This window comes from Trachinotus anak, unplaced genomic scaffold (genome assembly GCF_046630095.1).
Source record: "Trachinotus anak isolate AG129_WGS33_773 ecotype Australia unplaced genomic scaffold, CSIRO_AGI_Tana_v1 ptg000021l, whole genome shotgun sequence".
NCBI classification, from domain to species: Eukaryota; Metazoa; Chordata; class Actinopteri; order Carangiformes; family Carangidae; genus Trachinotus; species Trachinotus anak.
In genome coordinates this window covers 3194150-3216959 of record NW_027273872.1, presented here as the reverse complement: position 1 = coordinate 3216959, position 22810 = coordinate 3194150, and the positions used below count along the sequence as shown (strand labels likewise).

At 41.3% G+C, this 22810-nt stretch overlaps 2 protein-coding genes across 11 annotated transcripts; one reads left to right on the top strand and one right to left on the bottom strand.

Annotated features, from left to right (window-relative positions):
* Positions 1-92: 92 nt before the first annotated feature.
* On the bottom strand, positions 93-12990 carry tmem255a (transmembrane protein 255A). 5 transcript variants are annotated; one of them, XM_071457324.1, is made up of 10 exons: positions 12853-12990; positions 8422-8564; positions 7726-7788; positions 5876-5965; positions 3805-3870; positions 3553-3641; positions 3288-3359; positions 2719-2881; positions 2352-2498; positions 93-1520 (listed from the first exon to the last, which is right to left on the bottom strand). In XM_071457324.1, exons 1-10 carry the CDS (start codon positions 12908-12910, stop codon positions 1377-1379), a joined length of 1035 nt encoding a protein of 344 aa, XP_071313425.1. In that variant the 5' UTR covers positions 12911-12990; the 3' UTR covers positions 93-1376. The 5 variants fall into 5 exon arrangements, with proteins under 5 accessions (XP_071313425.1, XP_071313424.1, XP_071313427.1 ...); XM_071457323.1 differs by having other exon boundaries at positions 2719-2887; positions 12853-12945; XM_071457326.1 differs by lacking the exon at positions 3288-3359 and having other exon boundaries at positions 2719-2887.
* An 842-nt stretch (positions 12991-13832) lies between these two features.
* atp1b4 (ATPase Na+/K+ transporting subunit beta 4) lies at positions 13833-21352 on the top strand. 6 transcript variants are annotated; one of them, XM_071457333.1, is made up of 12 exons: positions 13842-13972; positions 14790-14953; positions 15129-15253; positions 15806-15863; positions 16085-16153; positions 16796-17012; positions 18528-18656; positions 18787-18891; positions 19238-19437; positions 19948-20004; positions 20111-20203; positions 20302-21352. In XM_071457333.1, the coding sequence occupies exons 5-12, from the start codon at positions 16088-16090 to the stop codon at positions 20461-20463; spliced, it is 1029 nt and encodes a 342-aa protein (XP_071313434.1). In that variant the 5' UTR covers positions 13842-13972; positions 14790-14953; positions 15129-15253; positions 15806-15863; positions 16085-16087; the 3' UTR covers positions 20464-21352. The 6 variants fall into 6 exon arrangements, with proteins under 6 accessions (XP_071313435.1, XP_071313434.1, XP_071313432.1 ...); XM_071457331.1 differs by having other exon boundaries at positions 13863-14002; positions 15132-15253; XM_071457328.1 differs by having other exon boundaries at positions 13863-14002.
* The last annotated feature ends 1458 nt before the right edge of the window (positions 21353-22810 follow it).

Below are 22810 nucleotides of genomic sequence, written 5' to 3'. Positions count from 1 at the left end.
ACGGACGTCTGAACACAAGCTCATAGCCTCTCATTCAGTAGCTGCTGAGACATTGGACTAAAGTGGTGAAGGGGGAAAAGAAAGGCGCAATGTGAGTTACACAAAACAGTTTTTAATGGCAAGACAAAAAAAGGAACTGACACTTTATCAGCCCCTGAGAATGTGTTGTTTAAATTATAAAAAGCAGTGATTAAAGCTGACAGAGACTGGTTTCATGGACATGAACAAGTTTGCACCTCCAACTGTTCTTCATGATCTCCCATCTCATGTCAGTGAATCCAGCACTGACTGTTCGCACTCTGATTATTCCTGACAAAGACAACACATTTCAGCTCGTAGATGTGACGTTAGTGCTACTTACAAGGAGAGAGACATACATATGCTTACCTGCTTTTCAGCTTTTAGTGGAAAATACAATAAATAGGCTTCAGAGTGTAATTATGAACTGTATTTCCTCAACAACTACTTTAGGTAGATTAGCTTATTTTTCTTCATTAACACTGCTCGGCAAAGTTCACCACACACTGATCAGGATATTCTTTAACATAAAGTGAAGAGTTGATAAATAGAAACCACGATCTGTTTGCAAACCTTAGGCCTAACTGTGCTAAAAGAGCTTCTGTATATCACACCGCTGTACATACATTATGGGCATGTAACACCTTCGTTACTGCAAACTTCTCCTCAGGTAATGTACACAGACACAATTAACTGCTAAAGGATCGACTGCTTGGGCCTGAAACTCTACAGTTTTTAATTTAATTCTAGCTGATCCGGATTCGGGAAAGACACCAAAGCTTTCATCTAACTCGGTCGTAGCTGCACTAATGAGTCCAGGTCCTCACAGTGCAAACAGGGAGGATGTTATCATCAGTACCACTCGAAGCAGGAAGCATTTACACTATGTACTAAAGAGAGGTGAATGTAAAGCATGAGCTGGAGGAGAGGTTGTTTTTTTTTTGACCTTGTACAGAATACATCCAGGTGACAGAGTGCTGCAGCGCTGGAAGTCCATTTGCATTAAGGCAGATAGATGTGTAAACAGTCCTGGCTTTGAACTAGTTGTCTCTCTTGCACGCGCGCACACACACACACACACACACACACACACACACACACACACACACACACACACATACACAGTGCAGGCCAGAGTGTGAGTGGCGCCCCGGGAGACAAACGCTCGCTCCCTTGTGCTGGGCTGAACTCAAAGTTAGTGTACTCTGTGGCCGTCCTCCTCCTCACCACTTTCCCGTCACTGCAGTTCTGAACGATGGTGAGGAAAAGCCCAGAGGCATTTATGCATTCAAACCACTCATTCAGCATCTAAGAACAAGCTGACAGCGCTTGAGGTGTTTTCTCTGCTCGAGGCCATCTTACGGGCTGTACGGTGGCGGCTTCTCGTCAGGGTGGTTGTGAGGAGGGGAGTAGCGTGGGGGGATCATAGTGGGCCACAGGTGGCTGGCTCCAGACTGGGAGTCATCTGACAGGCCGGAGGAGTCAGGGAACATGTAGGAGCCCTGCAGACACAACAGCAATTAGAATGACGTGTTTCAGACATGTTTGGTTTCAGAATAACAACTGATGCTTCAACCACTGCCTACTAATAAACTGAGAAATGTCTTCCTGTCTGTCAGTCTGACTTCAAACTCTTCCCCGATTGCTCGGTTTGTCTGGGTGTCCAGCTGTAGGAAGAGTCCTGGTTGTTCCAAACTTCTTCTATTTAAGAATTATAGAGGCCACTGTGCTCTTGGGAACCTTCAATGCAGCAGAAGATTTTTTTTTTGTATCCTTCCCCAGATCTGTGCCTCGCTTTTGTCACAATCCTGTCTCTGAGCTCTGCAGGCAGTTCCCTCCTCCTCATGGCTGGGATTTTGCTCTGATCTGCATTGACAGCTGTGAGACCTTATACAGACAGACGTGCACCTGTCAACTGAATTTACCACAGGTGGACTCCAATCAAGGTGTAGAAACATCTCAAAGATCATCAAGAGAAATGGAACCTGCACTAAATCTCAAGGATGTTGACATATACTTATGTTAATGTGATATATGAACTTTTCTTTTTTTTAATAAAGCTGGATAAGAGCCCATTTTTCTGTCCAACAGTGAGAGAAGATATCAACAGATAACAGAAAATGTTATCTGACTACTGACTGCTGCAGACATTAAAACATTAAACCCATTCCTGGTTAAAACTGAAATTATGATCCAACTCGTCATGATATTGCCGGACTAATTCCACATGCATTTTCTATTTCAATTTTAAATAGGACGTCACTGATAAAACAACTGCCAATAACAAATCAAAAATTGTTTTCTCAGTCTAAGCACATTGTGCAGCACTGTACCTGCAGGTCGTAGGCGGTGTATGGCGGCAGGCAGGGGGCAGTGTTGTAGTATGAGTTGAGAGACGTGTTGGGTGGAGGAGGCTCTGAGGGGACGGGGGCTGTGATGGCCTCTGGTTCAGATGAACTTTCTGAAGCAGGGGAGGGAGTCTGACAAAGAAGCATTATTTAGTATCTATCAACACACAAACACTACACAAAAAACACACAGCGCTGTGTGAATCCCCTTATATTTTATTCTGATGCTGATAAATGCTCATCTTACCTTTAAAATAACATCAGGGTTATTTTTCACACATTTGAAAAAAAAAAATCTAAGCCCAGCCAGAGGTTTTCATTGGTGAATATATGTGTCAATCACTTGGCGTACCATGTCCTTGAAGCCTCCCAGCACTGCAGCGGTAATGATGCCCAGGAAGAGGGCCACAATGTTGAGGATGGTAGCGGACCAAAGCAGGTGATAGAGGTGCACCACGTCCTGGCAGCTCTTCACATCTGTGTATTCATGGTAGCCTCCGGTCACCTCTACACGGCTAGCCCAGTGGGCGGGACAGAGAGGGAAACAGCCTGCGGTCAAGCCACAAAAGTCACCGACAGTGTTTTTGAAGCTGTTCAAAGATGCAGCTACATGAACCACCACATCAGACTCTGAGCATTTGTATTCAGGACGAAGTGAACGCCATCAGACAGGTTGAGTTATGGTTGTAAAAGTTCAGATTGATTCAGTCTAAATCTGAGAGGATGAGCCATTGAAAAGATGTTGCTACAGAGCGAAACACAGATGAGAACATGGATGAATGTTTGGTCAGACTCAGACAGGGCATGCAGAGGAAATGGCACCCTAAGAACACATCTCTATCATGGGTTATAATAAAAACACATAAAAAATAGAGAATTGATAATGAATTTCTATTGTGGGTCTAGAAAAAAGGGACCTACTTCCAAATCATGGATGATTTCCTAAACTTTTTCAAAACATCTTTATTCTGAAGTCCCATAAGAGGATGTTCTCTGAAACAAAGGTTAAAAGAAAAGAAACATTCTTGTTCTGATACAATCAACACTGCAATGAAAAAAAAATCTCCCACAAAAATGACACAGCAGTACGCATCAAAAAATCCAAACAATCAAAGCAACACAGCCAAAGCAAGTAGCCACTGATTCACAAAGTTTCGTCAGGTGCTCGACCGCTCAGCATACTCACTTCCCGCAGTTGTAGAGGTCGCAGCAGTAACAGGTGTTGCTCTTCACGCGCAGGTTGCAGGATGTGCGCGGCGATGTCTGACAGGGCACCTGAAGGTCAAAAATTAGTGCACAGTCCCTTCATGTTGGATCCACTGCTGGCAAAACAACTGGCTAAACAACTAATGGCAGACGGTGCACAGGTCCAAGATACACACTGAGGAGGAATCGATCTTATGTCTGTGAACTTGAAGAGATAAAATGTGTTTCTTACGTCACGGTCAGATGCTGTCTCACTGGAGTGATACTCACAACGGCCAGCATACAGAGGCCTGAGGTCCTGCAGCGCAAGAAACATCACATTTATATATTAATGCACAATTCTCTAACAGTTCGCTTAGGTTTACAAAACAAGACAAGAACTAACACTGTACTTGATTTGCGCTGCACGATCAGCGGCTGCAATGTTTATTATGATTATAAGGCTGAAATCAGACCAGTGAGAGAGGCTGGTTTACTGCCTGAGTGAAGCTGATGAGGGATTTTCCTGTGTGCACTGAGTCAACAAGGCCCCACAGCTGTAATTCTCTTTCTATGTCTTTTGTGGAAAAACTCAGAAGAGGACAGAGGTCAGGTCATCTGAGTTTTATGGTTTATTCATGTTTTTAATATCAATATAAGATCTTAGACTTCCACTTCTTTCAAAAAATACTGTTCAACTTGTCTACATTTCCTTGTTCCTACATTTTACAGTCATTTAATTTTACTCACTCTGACTTCAACCACCTTCTTTAAATGCTTAATCACATTTTCCAGGTTTTATAGAATCTCTGTAAATAAAAGTCATGACAAATCTTGAACATTTTCATTCCACCTGTGGATTATCTGTGGAGAATAAGTGCTCCCATCGTAACCTGTGCATGAGGAGGATTTGAGTGGATGCAGACACTTTGGACCAGTGTTTCTTAAACTATGGGTCCTAATCCACTGAAATTATCTCAAATTTCATTTACTTTACATTCAAAATGCTCATATAGTTAATTAATATTTTCTCCAAAGACATTTTGATGTTTGCAAAGCAGTAAATGGTTTTCTCTTATAGCTGGTACATTAGCAGACCATTCCACCTTGTGGTTGTACGCCTCTGCCAACCAGCTGCAGGAAATACAGTCACCATCTCTCCTTCCTAACCCGAACCCTTCCTGTTACAGCATCGATATAGCCAGAATAGCCAGAAGTGTTTTTGCAGCACCTTATGATGTCACAGTGAAGTTGACCTTTGACCATTTGGACATAAAATGTCATCACTTCATCATTCATGAGTTACAGCCAAAACGGTGTTTTGTGAGGTCAAAGTGATCTTGACCTTCGACCACCAAAATCAAATCTATTCTTGAGTCCAAATATATGTTTGGACTAAATTTAAAGCTGAAGCCTCGAGGTGTTACTGACTGACATACTGCGTTCATGAGAATGGGATGTAAATAAGTAATGCCGCCAGCAGATTTTAATGTGAGATAATTTATTATAAATCTGAGCTGTGAACTGTTGCTGCCTTTAATGACAACAGGCTAATGTGAATATTATGGTGGTGAATTATGGATTCATAAATGTGGGTCACTACATTTCAATTCTGAGTCTTGAGATGAGAAAGTTTAACAACACGTCCTTTAAATACAAATTGTTAGTTTAAATAAACAGTCAAAATCATGATGGCAATTACTACACACAAAACCTGCAGCACTGTACTTCATGTGTTCTCACTCATGCTATTTTAAATCTGAAGTGTGATTTATCTTTAGAAGATGTATTCTTCTATATTCTATTCACAAGTATCAAGCTCACTGTAATTAATAGCCAGAAAGGCGACAAAGCATCGTATTGCTTTTCTTTTCTCAGTCGTTCATCAGTCTGTCTTTGTTTGAGAGTTTGAGAGGACAATCTACATTTTTCCATTTCACTGACACCACCGGCAAATGAAAACCTGCTAATGGTCGTGATCTCCCTTTTCACCCGGCCCTAACTTATTTTGCTGTAATTGTTTTAAGAGTGCATTAGTGGTTATTTATTATTTTCTGTACTTTGCATCGTGGAGAATAATCTCCCTCTACCACAAACTGTGTTTGTCTCATTGAAAAGGGTGTGGCAGCTGCTATAGCCATATGTGAGCGTTGCCCTTGCAGATGGGAATACAGTTTACTATATCTGTAATGCAGACAGAGTATATTAAGCTATAATGGGGATGGCATTGATTAATAAGCTTGCAATAAGTTGGAGCCAAAGTGTTATCCATATCCATAATTTATCAGTTTAGTTTAATAAGTAGAAGCTTCAGTGATACTTACAATGTGCCTTGCAGCAAATACTCCATCAACAATAGCACAACAGAAAGCTGCCACCACTCCGAAACTGATGAAGACAATAGATGCCACTAACTGTGAAGGAAAACAGAGGAGCATCAGCTTCATCAGTCCCAACCATGATATAATGACCTTATTGTTGCAGAGGACTAGAAACTACATTCAAACATGCACTATTTTATGAGTTTTTTTTTATTGCTCCCTCTCACCACTTTAGTACCAGGATGCATTTGGAACACTAATGCGTATCATATGAATTCTCTGAATGGGACGAGGGCTGGGGGTGGGGGTGGGGGGGTTGTGGGCCGGGTAAAGGACGACAGTGGCAGAGCGCGGTGGCTGTCATCTAGCTTCAGCGGTGTATGTTGCTGGCACAGTGCCCAGCTCTTTATAGACACTGCAATACTTAATTCCCCTCCTTTAACTCCTCAATGAGAAACAGCGTGTATTCCATTACACATCACCCCACCCTATCTGCAGCCACCCCGGCTCGCAGGGGTGAGGCGGTGCAACGGACTCAACAGTGAGCTACGGCTCTGCCAAGACGTCTGCAATCAGAGTACAGCTGCGAACATGAAAACATCCAGACGCAGGGGTTCTCATGTTCAACGCGGCGCACGTTTAAGGTTTGACAGACGTGTTCACTGTTAGTTGGGCTGTTTGTTCTTAAAGGAATCATGAGGTTCACCATCAACAGTTTTAGTTATTTCACTTCCAAGTATAAAAATAAAAAATGAATGTATCTGCTCTTTATTTGTCAGAACGATTATGCAAAACGTACTGAACCAATTTGCACCAAACATGGTGGAGGGATGGGGCCCGGACCAGAGAGGATCCCATCAAATTTTGGTGTGGATGCATTTAAAGGTGCAGATCCAGGAATTTTAATTAATAAATATAGATAGATAGAATAATAGATCATTTTGCATTTTTGGGTCAGTTTCTCAGGATATAATGTATGGATCTTAAAACAAAAAAATCAATTAATTTAATCTAAATACATTACTACTTTTAGACAGATTACATTCATGTATGTCCAGACTTGTAGAATATATGTAGTGAAGACTTTTCAATGTCTGTTTGCTGCTACATCAACAAAATATGGAATTTATCCAGTTGAATACAACTGTATATTAAGTTTACCACCAGAACAGACAAACAAACCTATAAATATTCACATTTGAGTGGAGGGAAGCCATTATCAATCAATTATCCAAATAGTTGATAGCCGAATTAATTTTGTATTGATCAGCTCTCCTGAAAATGCAATGATCCAAAAATCATGCACCTCTACTACCCAAAACCACAAATAATATTTTATTACACTTAACGGGAAACAACAAACCAGAGGTCATGTGGTGCTACGAGCCTTAGCTCAGTCACTTGTGTCACACATACGCCGACTGCAACTCCAGGCATCCAACCTCTGCTGCATTATGGGAAAAGGTGTCACGATACAAACTCATGCTTCATTTCAGCCCTGACAGTTCCTGCCCAGCACCTCCCACCTGCTCCTCTCATCTGCAGTTTCCTTCTCCACATTCCAGTGTGGACATCTGCCCTCTTCCACTTACACCCTATTTCTATTTCTGGCTGCATCTCCCCTGAAGCCCAGGATACACAACACAAACCCCCTCAGGCTAAGCGGGACTCGCAGTCTGGGTCAGGTCTGCTGCTCATATTCTCACTTTAACTACATAATCAAGCTGGAGGGTGTTGAAGGATAATTGGGACTCATGCACAGTTTAATAACAGTGTTCTGTGACTGTAGAGACGAGGAGACACTGAGCACTGAAAGTGAGCTCAATGCACAGTGGTAATATAAATCCTCTTACCATCTGCCTCTTGTTCTCTATCAAATGAGCACCGATAATTCCCAGAAACGAACCGAAGCCCAGCTGAGGAGAGAGAAAACAGCTGTCAGGCCATTTATCTAATTTGACTATGAAGCTCTGATCTCATAGTGTAGTGAGATAAATCAAGATTTAAGTGTTTCTCTCATGCTCTGGGGAAGAATTTCATCATCTTCACAATATTATTAACTATTCACTTTTATAGATAGGCAAAATACCCTGAAGATTTATTTACGGTGATTTTGTGAGATCAAAGTTTGTCTTAATCTTATGATACCATTTCTTTGTACATCTCATTTCACGAGAATATAATCTAATAATCTCAACTATTAATCTGATGAATTTAAGGGTAAAGTTGTGAAAGGCATCTCCACAGAGGCTGCTTTCCAAGTGGCTCTTTACATGAGGCAGAATGTTAAAAGCAGAAGAAAACTAATTTATGGACTGAGGTACTTTACCTCACTCAGCCTCTAATGACAGTGATGCTGAATAATGAATGTGGGGAAAATTCACCCCTCAGAGACCTTCAGTAATTACGTTCATCAGAGCCCAGGAGCGGGAAGAGCTCGCTGGAAACACTCAAACTTCACTCACGCGTCACTAATAATGGGATCTGACAGGGAACAGGCCTGCTGCTGCTGCTGCTGCTGCTGAATGCAGGTGTGAACGCGCACTCACAATGACTCCTGGGTAGTAGCCGCCCACTGTGATGTTCTGCGTCCTGGTAGTTGCTGCCAGGCCAAAGATGAGGATGAGCACAGATACTATGAGCAGCATCACCGTCACTATTATTGATTTCCTCTTCCTCCTCTTAAAGGAACCTACAAGACAGCAGATTAGTGAGAATTACAGCTACCATCATCAAAGTGATGTAAGATTAGCCAATGAGCCTGTAACTACAGTCCAGGCCATAAGTATTTGGACAGACACATTTTTTTTTTGTTCTTCAGGCTCTGAGCTTCTGCACATTCAAATTAAAATGAAGTAATGGATACTACATTAAAGTGCCAGGTCTCAGCTTTAATTTGAGGAGATGTAAATGTATGTAAAAGGAACTGTGTGGAGGATTAAGCCCTTTTAACACATAGTGCCCAATCTGCAGGGGTTCATGAGTAATTGGAGACTGGGCTACTAAATGTGCAGCTGTGGCACATGGTTTCAACATTAGTTCATGCACAAAAAAAGCTCAGAGTTGACTGAGAGTTGAATGCTGTCTGGTTCATTGAGGAGAAGTCCTGTGGACGAGCAGAAAATCACTGGAGTGGTGAAGAAAAATCTCTTTATGACTGCACAGAAACTCAAGGCCGGATGTATCTCTCCAGTTACTTTTGAACCTTTAAACGTTGGATACTAGGTGTTAAAACAGAAATATATCCCTCACAGTTTTTTCTGTATTGATGTAAAGATACTCAAATTAAAGCTGAGACTTGGCACTTTGATGTAGCATCCATTATTCTATTTCAAAGTGAATCTGCTGAAGCACAGAGCCTGAAGAACAAAAACTGTGTAAGTGTCTGGACTGTGGGATCCACCATGTAATAAGGGAAGTAATTAAAGAGACTCTTGACAGGACTGGAGTCTCTCTGGCGCTGTCCCTTCGACCATCAGTGGCTTTCTTTGTTGACGTGTCAGAGAGCAAAGAATCAAAATGCCTGCTGCTTTAGAGGTGTATCATTCAAATGTTACAGTCTTTCCCTCCTCTGCAGCTCAGCAGGGAAACACAAACAGGGAATTTCACACTAAAAAGGCTGTGACTTTGGAACATATCCACTTGACTTGACAACGACTGCTGAAGCCTCATACTGACTAAACCTTTCAACACATTTTTGCACAGAACAAGGACTCTGGATTCTGCTGCACATCGCTTACATTTGAAGCATCTTTTCAGGTTTAGTGCGAATAGGAGGGAAGATTACGGCAAGTAAAACCTGTTTCACCCGACTTGAGAAATTGTGAAGCTCTCCTTTAAGAAAAACAGCTTCAGTCAGAGCCCAAAGAGTCATAAAGAGTCCACAAAACTCTGGAGAGGGTGAATTAGGATTTTTACTTATGTCATAAAACGACCGAACGACAGATTTTTATTTACTATTCAACATTGTCAGTGTATTGATATCAGAGTCTGGCAGATATTTATACATACAGGGAAAATAACTTCCACAATCACAACAGTTTCTTGAGTATTTCTTATGACAAGATAGTTTTAAAAATGACTAATTACTTCTCATGTTTCTCATGATGTAAAAAAAAAATCATTTTATTGAACAAAATTAAACAAATTTTTATTTTTTCCTACATCACAGGTGGTTTGGTATCATGGGAAATCTCTAAAGGTCTGTTTGATTCTATAATTTACAGACATTTCCAATGAAAACTCAAGTGTGTAAGAAGCAGATTTAGCAGTAAAATACCGTCATTACATTGACATTAAAGAGGCTTTTTCTTTTGATCTGTGTCAAAATGGCAGCTGGGCTTTAAGACACTGATCACATAATCACAATGCACCTCACTCATTTGTCTCACCATGAACTCCATGACAGAAAATGTGCTTTATGCTCCTCGAATTAGTTGTTTGTCATCAATAATTCTAACAATCATTAAAAAACAATCTGTTTTACTTCATTAATATGCAAATTTATGCAGCCAGGCACACAACATATGACATTTCTGCGGGTTATTATTCTTGAGTTATTGTGCTCACAAGCCAGTTTCCTCCCAATTAGGCCACATTAGGTTATTAATTAGAAAAGATCTTTCATACCAACATGTTTGTCTTTGCATACTACATATCTGGTATCAATGTCAACATGTTAGCTTAAGTGTTGCGGAGTCTCAGCAATTTCTCAGGAATTTCTCTCATTAATATGCAGGCAGTCATACCAAAGTCTAATCAGCTGACCACCTCCATCTGGTGTACCTGTGGTGTAAGCATGACGTTTGTTCTGTGTGTTGTTCTTGAGTTATCCTGTTGAGACAAACACGATATTCCTGAAGGTGAGAGTTTCGCATTTCAGGCGTCAGATAACCTAAACATGTGGAAAATACCAAAAGTAATTTTAAAAACACCACAAACTAAAAATTAAATGTACCTTGAAGTGCCAACTGTGTGGGAGCTGAATAACCTCAGTGAATTTGCTTCTTTTAAACGGCGCAGATTTAAAAAAGATTTGTCTGAATCTCCTCTCAGAGGTCATTTCCTCAAAGAGAGGAGCTGCTGCATGGGAGTCATCTCGGACAATGTTCAGGGCCTCCTCGGTGACGTCAAACTTTAAAAATTGAAGAGTGTGGGAGTGGCCAGTTATTTTAGATGAAGCCGTAACTATTTTCTCTGTGTTTCTGTGATAGAGAGGGTCGCTCCTGCTTCTGATTGTGTGACAGCTCATCGGAGAATAACAGATCGGCCAAGTCACCTCTGTGTTGTTTTATTAATCTGTGGATCCGTGGAGCTGGAAGCCACAGACAGACAGACTTCTGAATACTGATGCTCCAACCTGGAGATCAATAAGAGACTGTGCTCTCCTTCTGTGACTCAGGAGGCAAGTACTTCAGTGTTTGTTACGACACCGAGAAGAGAAAACACGTGGTTTCAGTCAGATTTTGTCACCACGGTATCTGCACAACGAACGACAAACCCAATGAGACTGATAATCTAGAAACATATGCACAATCTGGCCGAGCTGGGAATCATATCACAACAATAATCACTTGATGAGACTACATTTCCTCTGGGGCTGCGTTCATTTTAATACTGAAATGCAGTTTTCTTTTCCTGATCTCAAATGCTAAATTACAGCTAAATGAAACTGTTTTCATATAATTTTCCTTCAGTTTTAATCTCACAGACCACATCCTTGCTAGATTAGGTCAAATACCATATGGAAACGTCAGTCAGTTTCACACTAATACATTATATGATTGTCAGCAGAGGTTTTAAGTAAAGACATTGTTGATGCATTTGATTTTATAATTATCTCCTGGCTCTAACCACTCCCTCTCTAGTTCACCAAGTTAAATTTAATTTCTGCAGTTCGATTACCACATAGAATGAAATGTAATACCTGTTTCACAGCCATGCCGGCCAAAGTATAAAGGATATAAATAAAAACCAGTACAGCTGATAAGGCCTTGCATTATTTACTAAGTGCATGATTTTATTGACATGTCTATTATATTTTTGTTAGTACTTCCCAATTGTATGTAATAATAATTCCCATTAAATCTGACCTGGACCTGAATTAGCAGCAGAAAATGAATTAATAAAAGAATGGATTCATTACCACTTTGAAAAATAACTAATTACAACTAATTTAGATATGAATTTAACATGTGTCAGTGGTTTGTGACAGTAGTACTGTAGTACTCTGCTCACATGTAAAAACATATTATAACTAATGTTACTGCCAATGGTGAACTAGAAAAAGTGTTTCAGACTTTTAACACCTTCTAAGGCCTTTTACGTTTGAGAAAACTGTAATCAGAGCTTTTAAAGCATTTTCTATGCCTGAAAATGTGACCACTTACCTTTCTCAATCACTGCCTCACAACAAATAAGAGGTCTAGAGGTCTGAAGCAGACAAACAGGGATGATCCCACTATTAGAGCCACAATAGCAAAGCTGTAGACCACTCTGTGTTCCTCCAGAGGCAGCAACAATCAACAATCTACTAGTATCTCGTGAAAATAACCTGTTTTATGCTGCACTAAATATACAAAAGATATCCACCGATTCATCCTTTCATGAATGGACCATTTTATTCCTTTAATGGATGCAGCCGAGCATCCTGTAAAAAAAAAAAAAAAAATCAGAGTCAGCCAGTTACCAGAGGCAAACATCCAGGGCCGCTGAGGTTACTCAATGTGGCCGCACCTGCAGTGACGCGCTGCGGCCTGGGCCCGGAGGAAAACACGGTGGTGATGCAACGAGTGTTTTGTCTGCTTTTAAGATGAAGGGGGCTGTTCTTGTTTCCAGCCAACAAAAAATAAGAAATGTGCACAGTCCAAATATTAACCTTAGCGTATATGAGCTATTCAAAGACACAACGAGTAAAAGGAGTATACTGATCAGCTGATTAAACCTGCTGCAGACACGCCGGTGACCTTGCACACACCTACCCATGCTTGTTTCTGAGAGAGTCAGTCCGCTCGACTGAAGGCTCTGGGCCGGAGGCATGCTGCCTGCAGGCTGTGTAACGCAGTCCACCGGACGATCCTCTTGCAAAAAAAAAAAAAAAAAAAAAATCAGTCACGACTAAATGTTATAGGCTGAATATGTGGGAGCTAAATGTTTACAATCGGGAGACGGTGCGTTCGCTTGCTGAGGCATTCTCTGACAGCAGCCCTCCGTCCCCGCCGAGCCCGAGTCCGTCTCATTCACATCCCCGCGGCTGCTGACACGTTCCCGGGTGTCCGTCCGCGCAGTGTGTCGGTGTCGGACAGTGGGTCGCTGCCGCTGCTGGCTGTGAGTGCGCATGTCTCAAACGCGCTCAGAGCCGTTACTTCCCGTTACTCATGTCCGAGCGGTGTAACGATACTAGGTACCTGAACGTCGCACCGCCAGGTAAGCTACTTTCCGTTACCTGTCCGTTTTTGTTCGCAGGTGTCTAAATTTACTGATGAATCGTCAGAGAAGTCAATGTAGTTTTCGCACTAATACTCAATCACCTCTGTCGATAAAATTCTAAATATACTGTATAAATTCACCGAGGAACAAATCCTCCGCCATTTTTAGGATAATTAGCTAACGTGCAGCCGTTACTAACGGTTAACCGTCCAGGTTAACGTTACAAGATGAAGAGCTTATAACGCTTCAAACTGAGAAATCGGTTTAAGATTTAAAATAAATCATTTTTAGTTTCTATTTTACATTTTATATGTGTTGTGTGTATTCAAATTTACAGCAAATACCAGTAATGTTTAAGAAACGGGAGTAACGGTTGTAACGGTAATCTGTAACTGGTCACTATCGGCCATTCATCACTGAGGCTTTTTATCACTGAAAGCAGAGGGAAAAACATGCATTATGCTGTCAAATAAATCCGGTTAGTTGTGTTTATTACGCAGATCTGGAGCCACTTGTCTCGGTTTTGCTCAGCGTCCATTGTGGGGAAGAAAGAATAAGTTGAGCACCGAGCGCCGCCAACCGTCAACAGCGTGGCGGTGCGTTCATGAGTTGTCGGAAATTCAGCGAGCAGCACATGCCTGGTTCAACAAGATGACCATATGCTGCCTTCACGTACGTGACCTGAGGTTTAAATTCCCAAAGGTGACTTTTCACATTATTTTTTATTTTCATTTTATATACTTCTAGCCTAAGTATTTTTTTTCTCTATTTATCCGTAGGCCTACTTAATTATGTCCTGTGCTTATCATCTTTTATAATTTTTTTCTTCACATAACTTTGTCCTGATAATTCAAACATCGAAATATCTGATGCAACTTACTGCATTTGTACATTGTTGTCCTCATCCTGTTATTGTGCTTTGTACAAAAATTAAAATTTAACCCAACTTTATTTTTAGGACTACATCCTAATATGATAAAGCCTGCCCAAATACCCCATTCATCTGACAGCAACATTTGCCCCTAAAACTGACATTGTGTCTTTAATTTGTAAAGGTTCAGTATAAAACTCTTGTGGAAGTTACAAATATTAAGTCAGTTCAGAACTACTAGCAGCATCTCTGTGTTTTGGATGTAAACAGGTATCTTTAAACCAAAGGGAGCATCCTGTACATGTGTATCAGATACATGTACATCCCTTCTTCTTCCCAAATTGCTTGACACTGTCACTGGCCCCCCAGAACTCCAGGGGCCCCGACAGCTCAAACCTTACTTTATGTGAACTAATTTGTGAAAACTTAATTGCAAATATATTTTGGGAATATGCACCATTGAACTCTCCAGAAAGGATCTTGAAAAGGGTCACTGTGTCAAAATGTAGTTTGAAGGCTGTCATTATAACTGCTCTTTGTTTATATGTTGCATGTTCTTAAATGAATATGTTTATTTGAATTACCACACACACTTGAGCTCAGTTTTCACTTTCACAGAGAGAAGGATGAACATGGGGTTAACAGGGGCCCTGCAGCTCATTTCTGACCCGGGGACACAGCCGTGCCAAAATGCACATATAGCCCACCTGCAGGGACAAAAGCCCATCTATCTTTAACACGCCAGGCATGGAGGACGAGGACTGACCCTGCCAGATATTCTGGTGGATTTCTGCCCTTCTCCAAATGTCTTTGTATCATGGTTCATTGGCCTTTACTGTAAAACACACACACACATATTAACACACACGCACACGCAAAAAACACGCACGTTTTTGCCGCGCAAATCTCAAAGAACAGATTTTTTTCCATGACGCAATTTCTCTTTTCATGTAAAAGAAGAAGAGGAGAAAGGCGCCCTCAGAAGCCCCCTCTCTCACTCTTCCACGGGGTAGCAGAGCGAGACGTGACCGGAGAGCAGATGGGACCGGGACGGGGACAACTTGAACTGACGGGAGCTTATGGTGAGTAGCTGCTGCAGGAGCTGTGGGGGTGCAGGGGCTGGCAGCAGGGCCAGCATGCATGCATGTGCACGGACAACACCGACTGATACTTAATTTATGATGCCTTTGTTTCATGCTGAACAAACCCTCGATCAATAACAATAAAGATAATAAAAGTAAGAGAATAAAACCTGATTGTTGTCGCGTCCCTGTGCAGGTACAGTATGCAGCCGGGCCGTGATGGACAACACTGTCTTGTGTTGGGATAAGCTATAAATATTGTATTCAGGCTTTGATTCAGCCTTAGCCCAGCTTAGCAGACAATGGTTGATGGTGTGCGTGTACAGAATGCACCGCTGTGGTCCAGGCCGCTGCCAAAACGTCTCTGGGACCAAAAAGAAAAAAAAAAAGCACTTTGTATCCCACCCCCAGTTTTTCTCTGTCTACCGTTCATTCACTATGATGCGCGCCTAGTTGAAGGAGGCTCTCCACACCCGGTCCCCTCTGCACGCCTAAAACTTTCTAATGAAATCCCAAAACACTTTTTGACAAACATTATTTTTTTTTCTCTAGGGGTCAAGAGGTTTTTCGACATATTAATCAACGTTTTTTATTGAAAAGAAAACTTCAGGTATGTCAGATTTTTCATTGAAATTCTATTTGTTACAACTACAAGAGTTATTTCTTGTGTCTGAGTCCAGATGAAGTGACCTAGACAGCTTGGCTCTGTGGTGAAAAGTAGTGAGATTGTTGTCGAACTTGACAAGTGTGCAGATGTAAAGATGTGTCGCTTTAATTCAATGGGTTCGTTAGATGTGATGGTTTTAACCAGTACCTTTTCTTTCTGTGAAGAACATGGAGCCCAGTTCCACAGAGGGAGGAGCTGAAGAGACGCTCCTTAAAAATCATCCATCAAGTCCTGTAAGTGCTGACATTAAACAGAAAACATCATTTTCTATGCACATTATTCACCGAAGCAGATTAAGGCATCTTTTCCATTAGTACTGATTTTTTTTTTAACAGCAACATTTATCATTAACTCAGTAATCAAGAGGTTTAATTGGCACAAAACTCAAAGCTCTTAACAGAATTTTAAACATTAAACAACAGATTCTTTTAAATGTCAAGCTTTCACAAAGGAAGTGACTTTTCGGTGACACTCACAAGTGTCCTGTGGCTCCTCTGGGATCTGTGTGTCCTGGCCTGCGGATGCTGAGAGTCAGTGAGTAACATCTGGCTGTCAGAGTCACCCTCCAGCTCTGCTGTCTGCAGCTGCTGCTCCAAGCAGGAGGGTCCACTCAGAGGAGGTCAGCTCTCCCAACGAGTGCCAGAAAGGTCACCAGCGGGTTTATAATTTGCAGAAACAGGGGACAGGACCATCAGTGTGATGTCCATTAATATGCAGTGCACTCTCTGGCAGTTTATATTATCGGTCATACTCGGATCAGAAGGCATGCCATTTTTTTCCTGCAGTGATTTGAAAAGAAAATAGGCTGACTGCAGAACTTAGCAGTTGAGAATATGTGTGGTGAGGGCTTTTTCTCTTCTTCTTCTTTCCACCAGCCTCACAAAGTGATACTCAAACATGGCCAAGAGCTGGAGGAAGAGCAGGAGGAGTTGGCCGAGCACCAGCCTTTAGAGCAGGAAGACCTGAACTTTGAGAGATGGAAGCGCAGGCCGTTACCCAAGAGGACGCTCCACCAGAAAATAGACGACTTGAAGAAATACCTGTGGAATGCAGAGACCAACGAATTCATGGGTCGCTCTGGAAAGAGCTGGAGTGAGTTGATGAAAAACGAGAGGGTCTGTGTTGTTGGGGTATATGGGGGAACATTTGGATTACTGCAAAAGTACTTTATTTATTACTGCATGTGTCCCATAATTACTTGATGTGAAGCTGAGTGCATTACAGTTGAATCGTCTTAAACAAACTTTCGAGCAGACATGGTGTTTGAATGTCTTTTAAAGAAAGAAATGTTTCTCCAGACCAGTGACTCTGCTCACTGTGCTGTGAGTGTGTGTGTGTCCCCATGCTCAATGTTTACATAGGTGCATGGACAATTCAGAGTGTCCTGACAAAAACAGACTGCCTGGGGACGTGTCCCCAGCGGGAGCGCACTGTTCCGGGCCTCGCATTGGCCAGGAATCACATTCCTCCACATCTTACCATGCTCTCCACAGCCTCTTTCCCAAAGCCTTGGCGACCTCACCGCTGAACTTAACATGCTTATGGCCCCTCAGTTGCAGTGAAACACGTAGGGATGCTCATGTCGTTTTTTTCCATTGAGTTCGCTGCCAAATTGAGCTTTGGAACTTTTTTGGCAGGTGCGACAGACTGGACAAGTTTGTTGAGTCAATGATGATGGAGCAGCCTCTTGGTATTCCAGGGTAGCTGTTATGTGACGCTGTTGAGCCCCCCTCCCTCAGCTCCACTGTACACAATGGCAAACATGATCCAACTGAGTGTAGAGAGAATATCCAAGGACAGTGTGTGTTACTTGCATAAGCTACAACGCTGGATCCCAGGCAGGCAGATCCCAGCTAAAAGCTCATTTCAGCTACATAACCAGTGTGTGCACACTTGAGGAAGAGTGGGGGCCCATGTGTCTGCTGAAGAAAGGCCCTGGGTTGAAGTCTGTGCTGTGTGTCCTGTGAGACAAGTGTGTGAGAAGGGACACAATACCAGAGTGGGGTGATTGGGGCTCCTTGGAGCTGGCTGGGCCTCTATGGCTGCAAAAGACCTTCACTACGATGGCAACCGGAGGTTCACTGTGTTCCTGAGTGAAAGGACAGCTGGGAGAATTCTCACTGAGCTGAAACAGAAAGGCCTTTGTCACTCTGGGGACGCAAGGCTGGCTGCAGCAAGTCCCCTGTGAAATTGTCTGCACAGCAAAAGCCATTTAATTTAGGGCACGTTTAGCTTGATCAGTTGCTAATGGACTGTTAATGAAAATTACAGAACAATCCTAGTTCTCAAGGTTTATTTATTATGGGGTTCTCAAATTAGCACAGTGGATTTTATAACAAAATTATTAAGTTATTTGCAGGGCCAGACATGGGGGGGGGACTCTGCTTTTGTATGAGTAAACAAATCAGTGACCGTCCTGATCAAGAACAGTAGCTGGAGTCCAGACAGAACACGAAGTTTTTTTATGGCTCATTGTTTTCCTCCACTCGGATCAGAGTCATAATCTACTGAGAGATGTGTAGCCTGTTATGTAAGACACATTTGTGCAAACACAGCATCAGAAATATTCTCCCTAACAACTCTTTTTTTTTTTTACCCCTCTTTTAGGCCTCATCCTTCTCTTCTACGCTGCACTTTATATGTTTCTTGCAGCCATGTTTGGTGGCTGTATTTTTTGCCTCATGTGGTCTATTAGTCCCTACCATCCAACCTTCAATGACAGAGTGATGCCACCAGGTAAATATAACCCCAAACTCAAACTACTCCTCTGTCACTTTCCTCTCGTCTCTCTGCTCGACCATCCTTCTGTCTGTTGGTTCTACTGGAGTCTCAGCACAGTTGACTGTCTCTGGGTCTCCACTGGCAGGTATGACGATGGCCCCACACCTAGAAGGCCACGACATCGCCTTCAACACCACTGACCGCAAATCCTGGAAGAAGTACGCCAGGTCCATGGATGAATATCTACGACGTGAGTCCGTAGTGATTGTGTGGGATCATGTTAAAGCTGGGGGGTCTGATGGAGTTGTTGAGTTTCTTTAAAAAAGAAGCAGGTACGCAACGAGTTAATCCTCATCTTCATTACCTTTGTCCCCTTTTTCCATTTGGACCTTGCAGGGCATGCTGGGAAGGGAAGCCTCTTTGTGGGCAGAGTGCAGCCTTTCAATGCCGTTTTTTTTTCACACCCTGCTTTTGTCAAGCTTCCTCAATCAGAGGCCTGAGTCTGGCATGGCACTGCTGTTGCAAAGGTTTATTTATGCCCTCCTCTCTCATTCTCCCTCCCCCTCTGCCGCTTTCTCCCTGATCTTCGTTTTCAGCATATAATGATGGCGCTCAGGATAGGAAGAATATTCGCTGCACACAGGACAGATACTTCATGCAGGACGACTTGGAGGAGAGCGCAGAGCGGAAAGCGTGTCAGTTCAAGAGGTCCTCGTTGGGGGAATGTTCGGGGCTGGGGGACCCCACCTATGGCTATTCTCTGGGAAGGCCATGCATCCTCCTTCGAATGAACCGGGTAAGATGAGCGTCACTCACCAAAACCTATGAAACAGTGCACTTTAAAAAGTACCGTGATGTGTACCAGCCCAAAAAACAAAAGAGGGAACATCAATCAGCAGACACACAGTGAGTTACTGTACCGCCGAGGCTCACAGTTTTCTCAGTGAGTGACATCTTGTGGCCATTTCAGGGAGAGGATGAAGATGCATGAAGCCATTTCTACACTACTGTTTGTCTTGGTGAATATTTTGAATTGCAACTTTGTGCAGATTTACTTTTTATATTTGTTAGAAATATACTTTGAAATGTGATTTTAAGTACTCATATAAAAATAAATGATCCTACTGAAAGAGGTGGATAAGTGTGCATGTCCAACCACTGCAGCAAAAAAAAGAAAAAAAAAAAAAAGAAAGGTTTCAACTTACCAGGTCTTGCCAGGCAGCAGCCATTGTAGTCCAGTTTGTAGACATTTCTTTTTTCGTTTGTATTTTGACTCTTGTCTCTCACTGCTCTTACTCTTCAACAGATCCTTGGTTACTTACCTGGCCAGGGCAAACCAGTAAATGTGACTTGTGGAGTAAAGGTACAGAAACCATGAACACTTGTTCTTGCAATAATATTCAACATGTCTGAAAATGTCATAATTGTGTCATGCAAACAAGTGCGAGTTAAACCTTTTCCTCTTTCAGAAAGGACCACCAGAGGCCTTGGGGGAAATCCAGTTTTTTCCTCAAAGCTTTTTTGACCTGAAGTACTACCCATACTATGGAAAGCTCAGACATGTGAGCGAGAGTTTCATCGCTGTGGCACATAGACTATTTTATCGAAGTGTGAAATAACTCCTGTCAGGGGTTAATCTTCTGTGTCTTTTCTGTCCCAGGTAAACTACTCTTCACCGGTGGTGGCTGTGCGTTTTGTAGGGGTGCAGCAGGACACTCACATCCAAATTCAATGCAAACTGAACGGAAAGGGCATCATTAACGATTCACCCACTGACCGCTACCTGGGCAGTGTGACCTTCTCCTTGGAGATGGGAACGTAAAGCAAAGATGTCGCTGCCAGCAGGAAGCCCCTGTGACAGTGAGGCTGGAAAATGTACAAGGAAAAATTATGTTGAACCATTATTTTCCATGAAATATGTAATTTCCCTCTCCTCATCTTTCACTTAAATATCCGTGTCTTCTGCTGTGAAACAAATTCCTCAAGAAGTAGATATTTACTCTTGTGTTTCTGTTGTATCTTTGTACCCTGAGCGTGCCACTGGCACCTGCACCCACAACAAACAGTGCTGAGCACAGGACGAGTGCGTAGAGTGAGTTACAATTGAATTCCTGATATTTTGTAATGATTAGCAAGATTAATCAAACTAAATTACACTCTGCCCAATAGTTAGCATTTCTGGCTATGCAAATCCAATTATACCTTAAAACATTAATAGGCATTTAGAGATGTTGTTTTGTCAGGTTAGATTATGGTTTGTGTGCACATTTTGTGTGACCAAGTGTACTAATTTGTTTTGCATTATATTTTTCAAACATGTATATTGTAAGAATTCAAAGAAGTATCATGCAAACACTGAAAGCAGGACTTGTACTGTACTTACACAGTAAAAAAAAGACATAATAAATGACTGCAAATACACTATTAGTATATTTTTGTTGAATAGAGCAGAATTTATGAAAAAAGTATCACAAGCCACTTCTTGCCTTCTTTTGTAAAAACATTTGCTTTTGAAAATGAAATACTACACAAGACTGATCAATAAAGGACATACTGTACTGTGAAATACTTTGTGAAAGGTCTGTACCATTTTAAAAAAGTATAACTATTTTGTGGTAGTATTAATCCTGCCTGAACACTGCTACTAAACTTGGTATCAATGTTGTATTTATTACTATTATAGTTCTTATAATAAATACAATGTTCTGGTATGTACTGTTTTCTTCCACTAACAGTCTTCATCAATTCTGTATTACATATTTTCTAAAAAAAAAAAAAAAAAAGCTTTCGACACATCTGAATTCTGTAATTCTCAGTTAAACACAAAAATAGGATAGTTTGTAATTTGTGTTTTAGTTTTATTTTTACAGGTAAATTTGTAAAGCCTTTTTTACACTGAGTTTTACCAATTTTATGAGAACTTTTTAACTGATGACGCTTCAGAAGTCGGCTGCAGAACGTTACACTTTACTTCTGTAAAACATGGTTATATACAATGGATTTTCATATGCTCTAAATTTATCATTGGTGTTGACAGTGGTTTGCTCCACAGCACTAACCCTCCCAGATAAGTGTCTTTGGATTTCTGTTTTATAACAGTTTGTGTATAACAGACCTGGTTTGGCCTCATAAAGAAAAAATATCTTGTAAATGCACAGCTGACATAACATGAAACTACAGCCAAGCTAGAGGCTATGCTAATTAGCAAAAAAAAAAAAACAATAAAGTGGATGATGGGAAAGTCATTAATATTGCAGGTATTTGGTCATAAAACTAAACCAGTACTGATGATGATGATGATGGTGCTGGATGAAAATGAAAGGGATCACCAAAGTTACAGCAGTTCATCCTCAGGGTGACATGAACGTATGGACCAGATTTCATGACAATCCATCCACTGGCTGCACAGACAGTACGAGAAAGAGTTAATGGTCATGTCTGTATTTTCTCACCTTCATCAAAAGTTCAGGTCTAGTTTGTGGTAAATAGTTACTACTGCAATGTTTTTCACATACTGGTAAAAAAAAAATACCAGATTTAATTTAAGACTCTTTAAGACCTTTTTAAGAGCACACTGATAATTTAACACCTATTTCACCATCCTACTGGCCAATGTAAGAACATATGATGGGACATTTTTATATACTGTGCAGCAGTAAATAAAAATAATAATATAAAACAACCCTCATGATATTTTAGATTCAATGAATTAATGTGATTATGTGAATTATGCAGTTAACAAATAATTATTTTTTACCCCCAACAACTGGAATTATTTAAAAACTACTATAATAATCGTTTAAGTTGATTTTCATACAAATATTTCCCTTCGAAGTATAAATATTTCTTGTTTTTTGATCTTATACAATATCTATACAGGAGGTGAAAGAAATATGTAATAGTTCTGTCAAATTAAATCTTATGAATTTTAATACCTTCTATGGCTTCTATTTGACGAGACAGAATTCAAAGCTTGTCAAGACATTTAAAGAGCTGTCGATTCCCTGATTTACAATAACTATTATTCTTACAAACACAATAAAGAAGTAAAGCCAGTGTCATAAAAAAAGAGTTAACTGTTCAACATAGTGTAAGTAAATAGTTCAGTAAGTTTACATTCACCGCCGTGACCTCAAGGTCAACCTGCTTATCTGCCTGCGCTCCAGTAA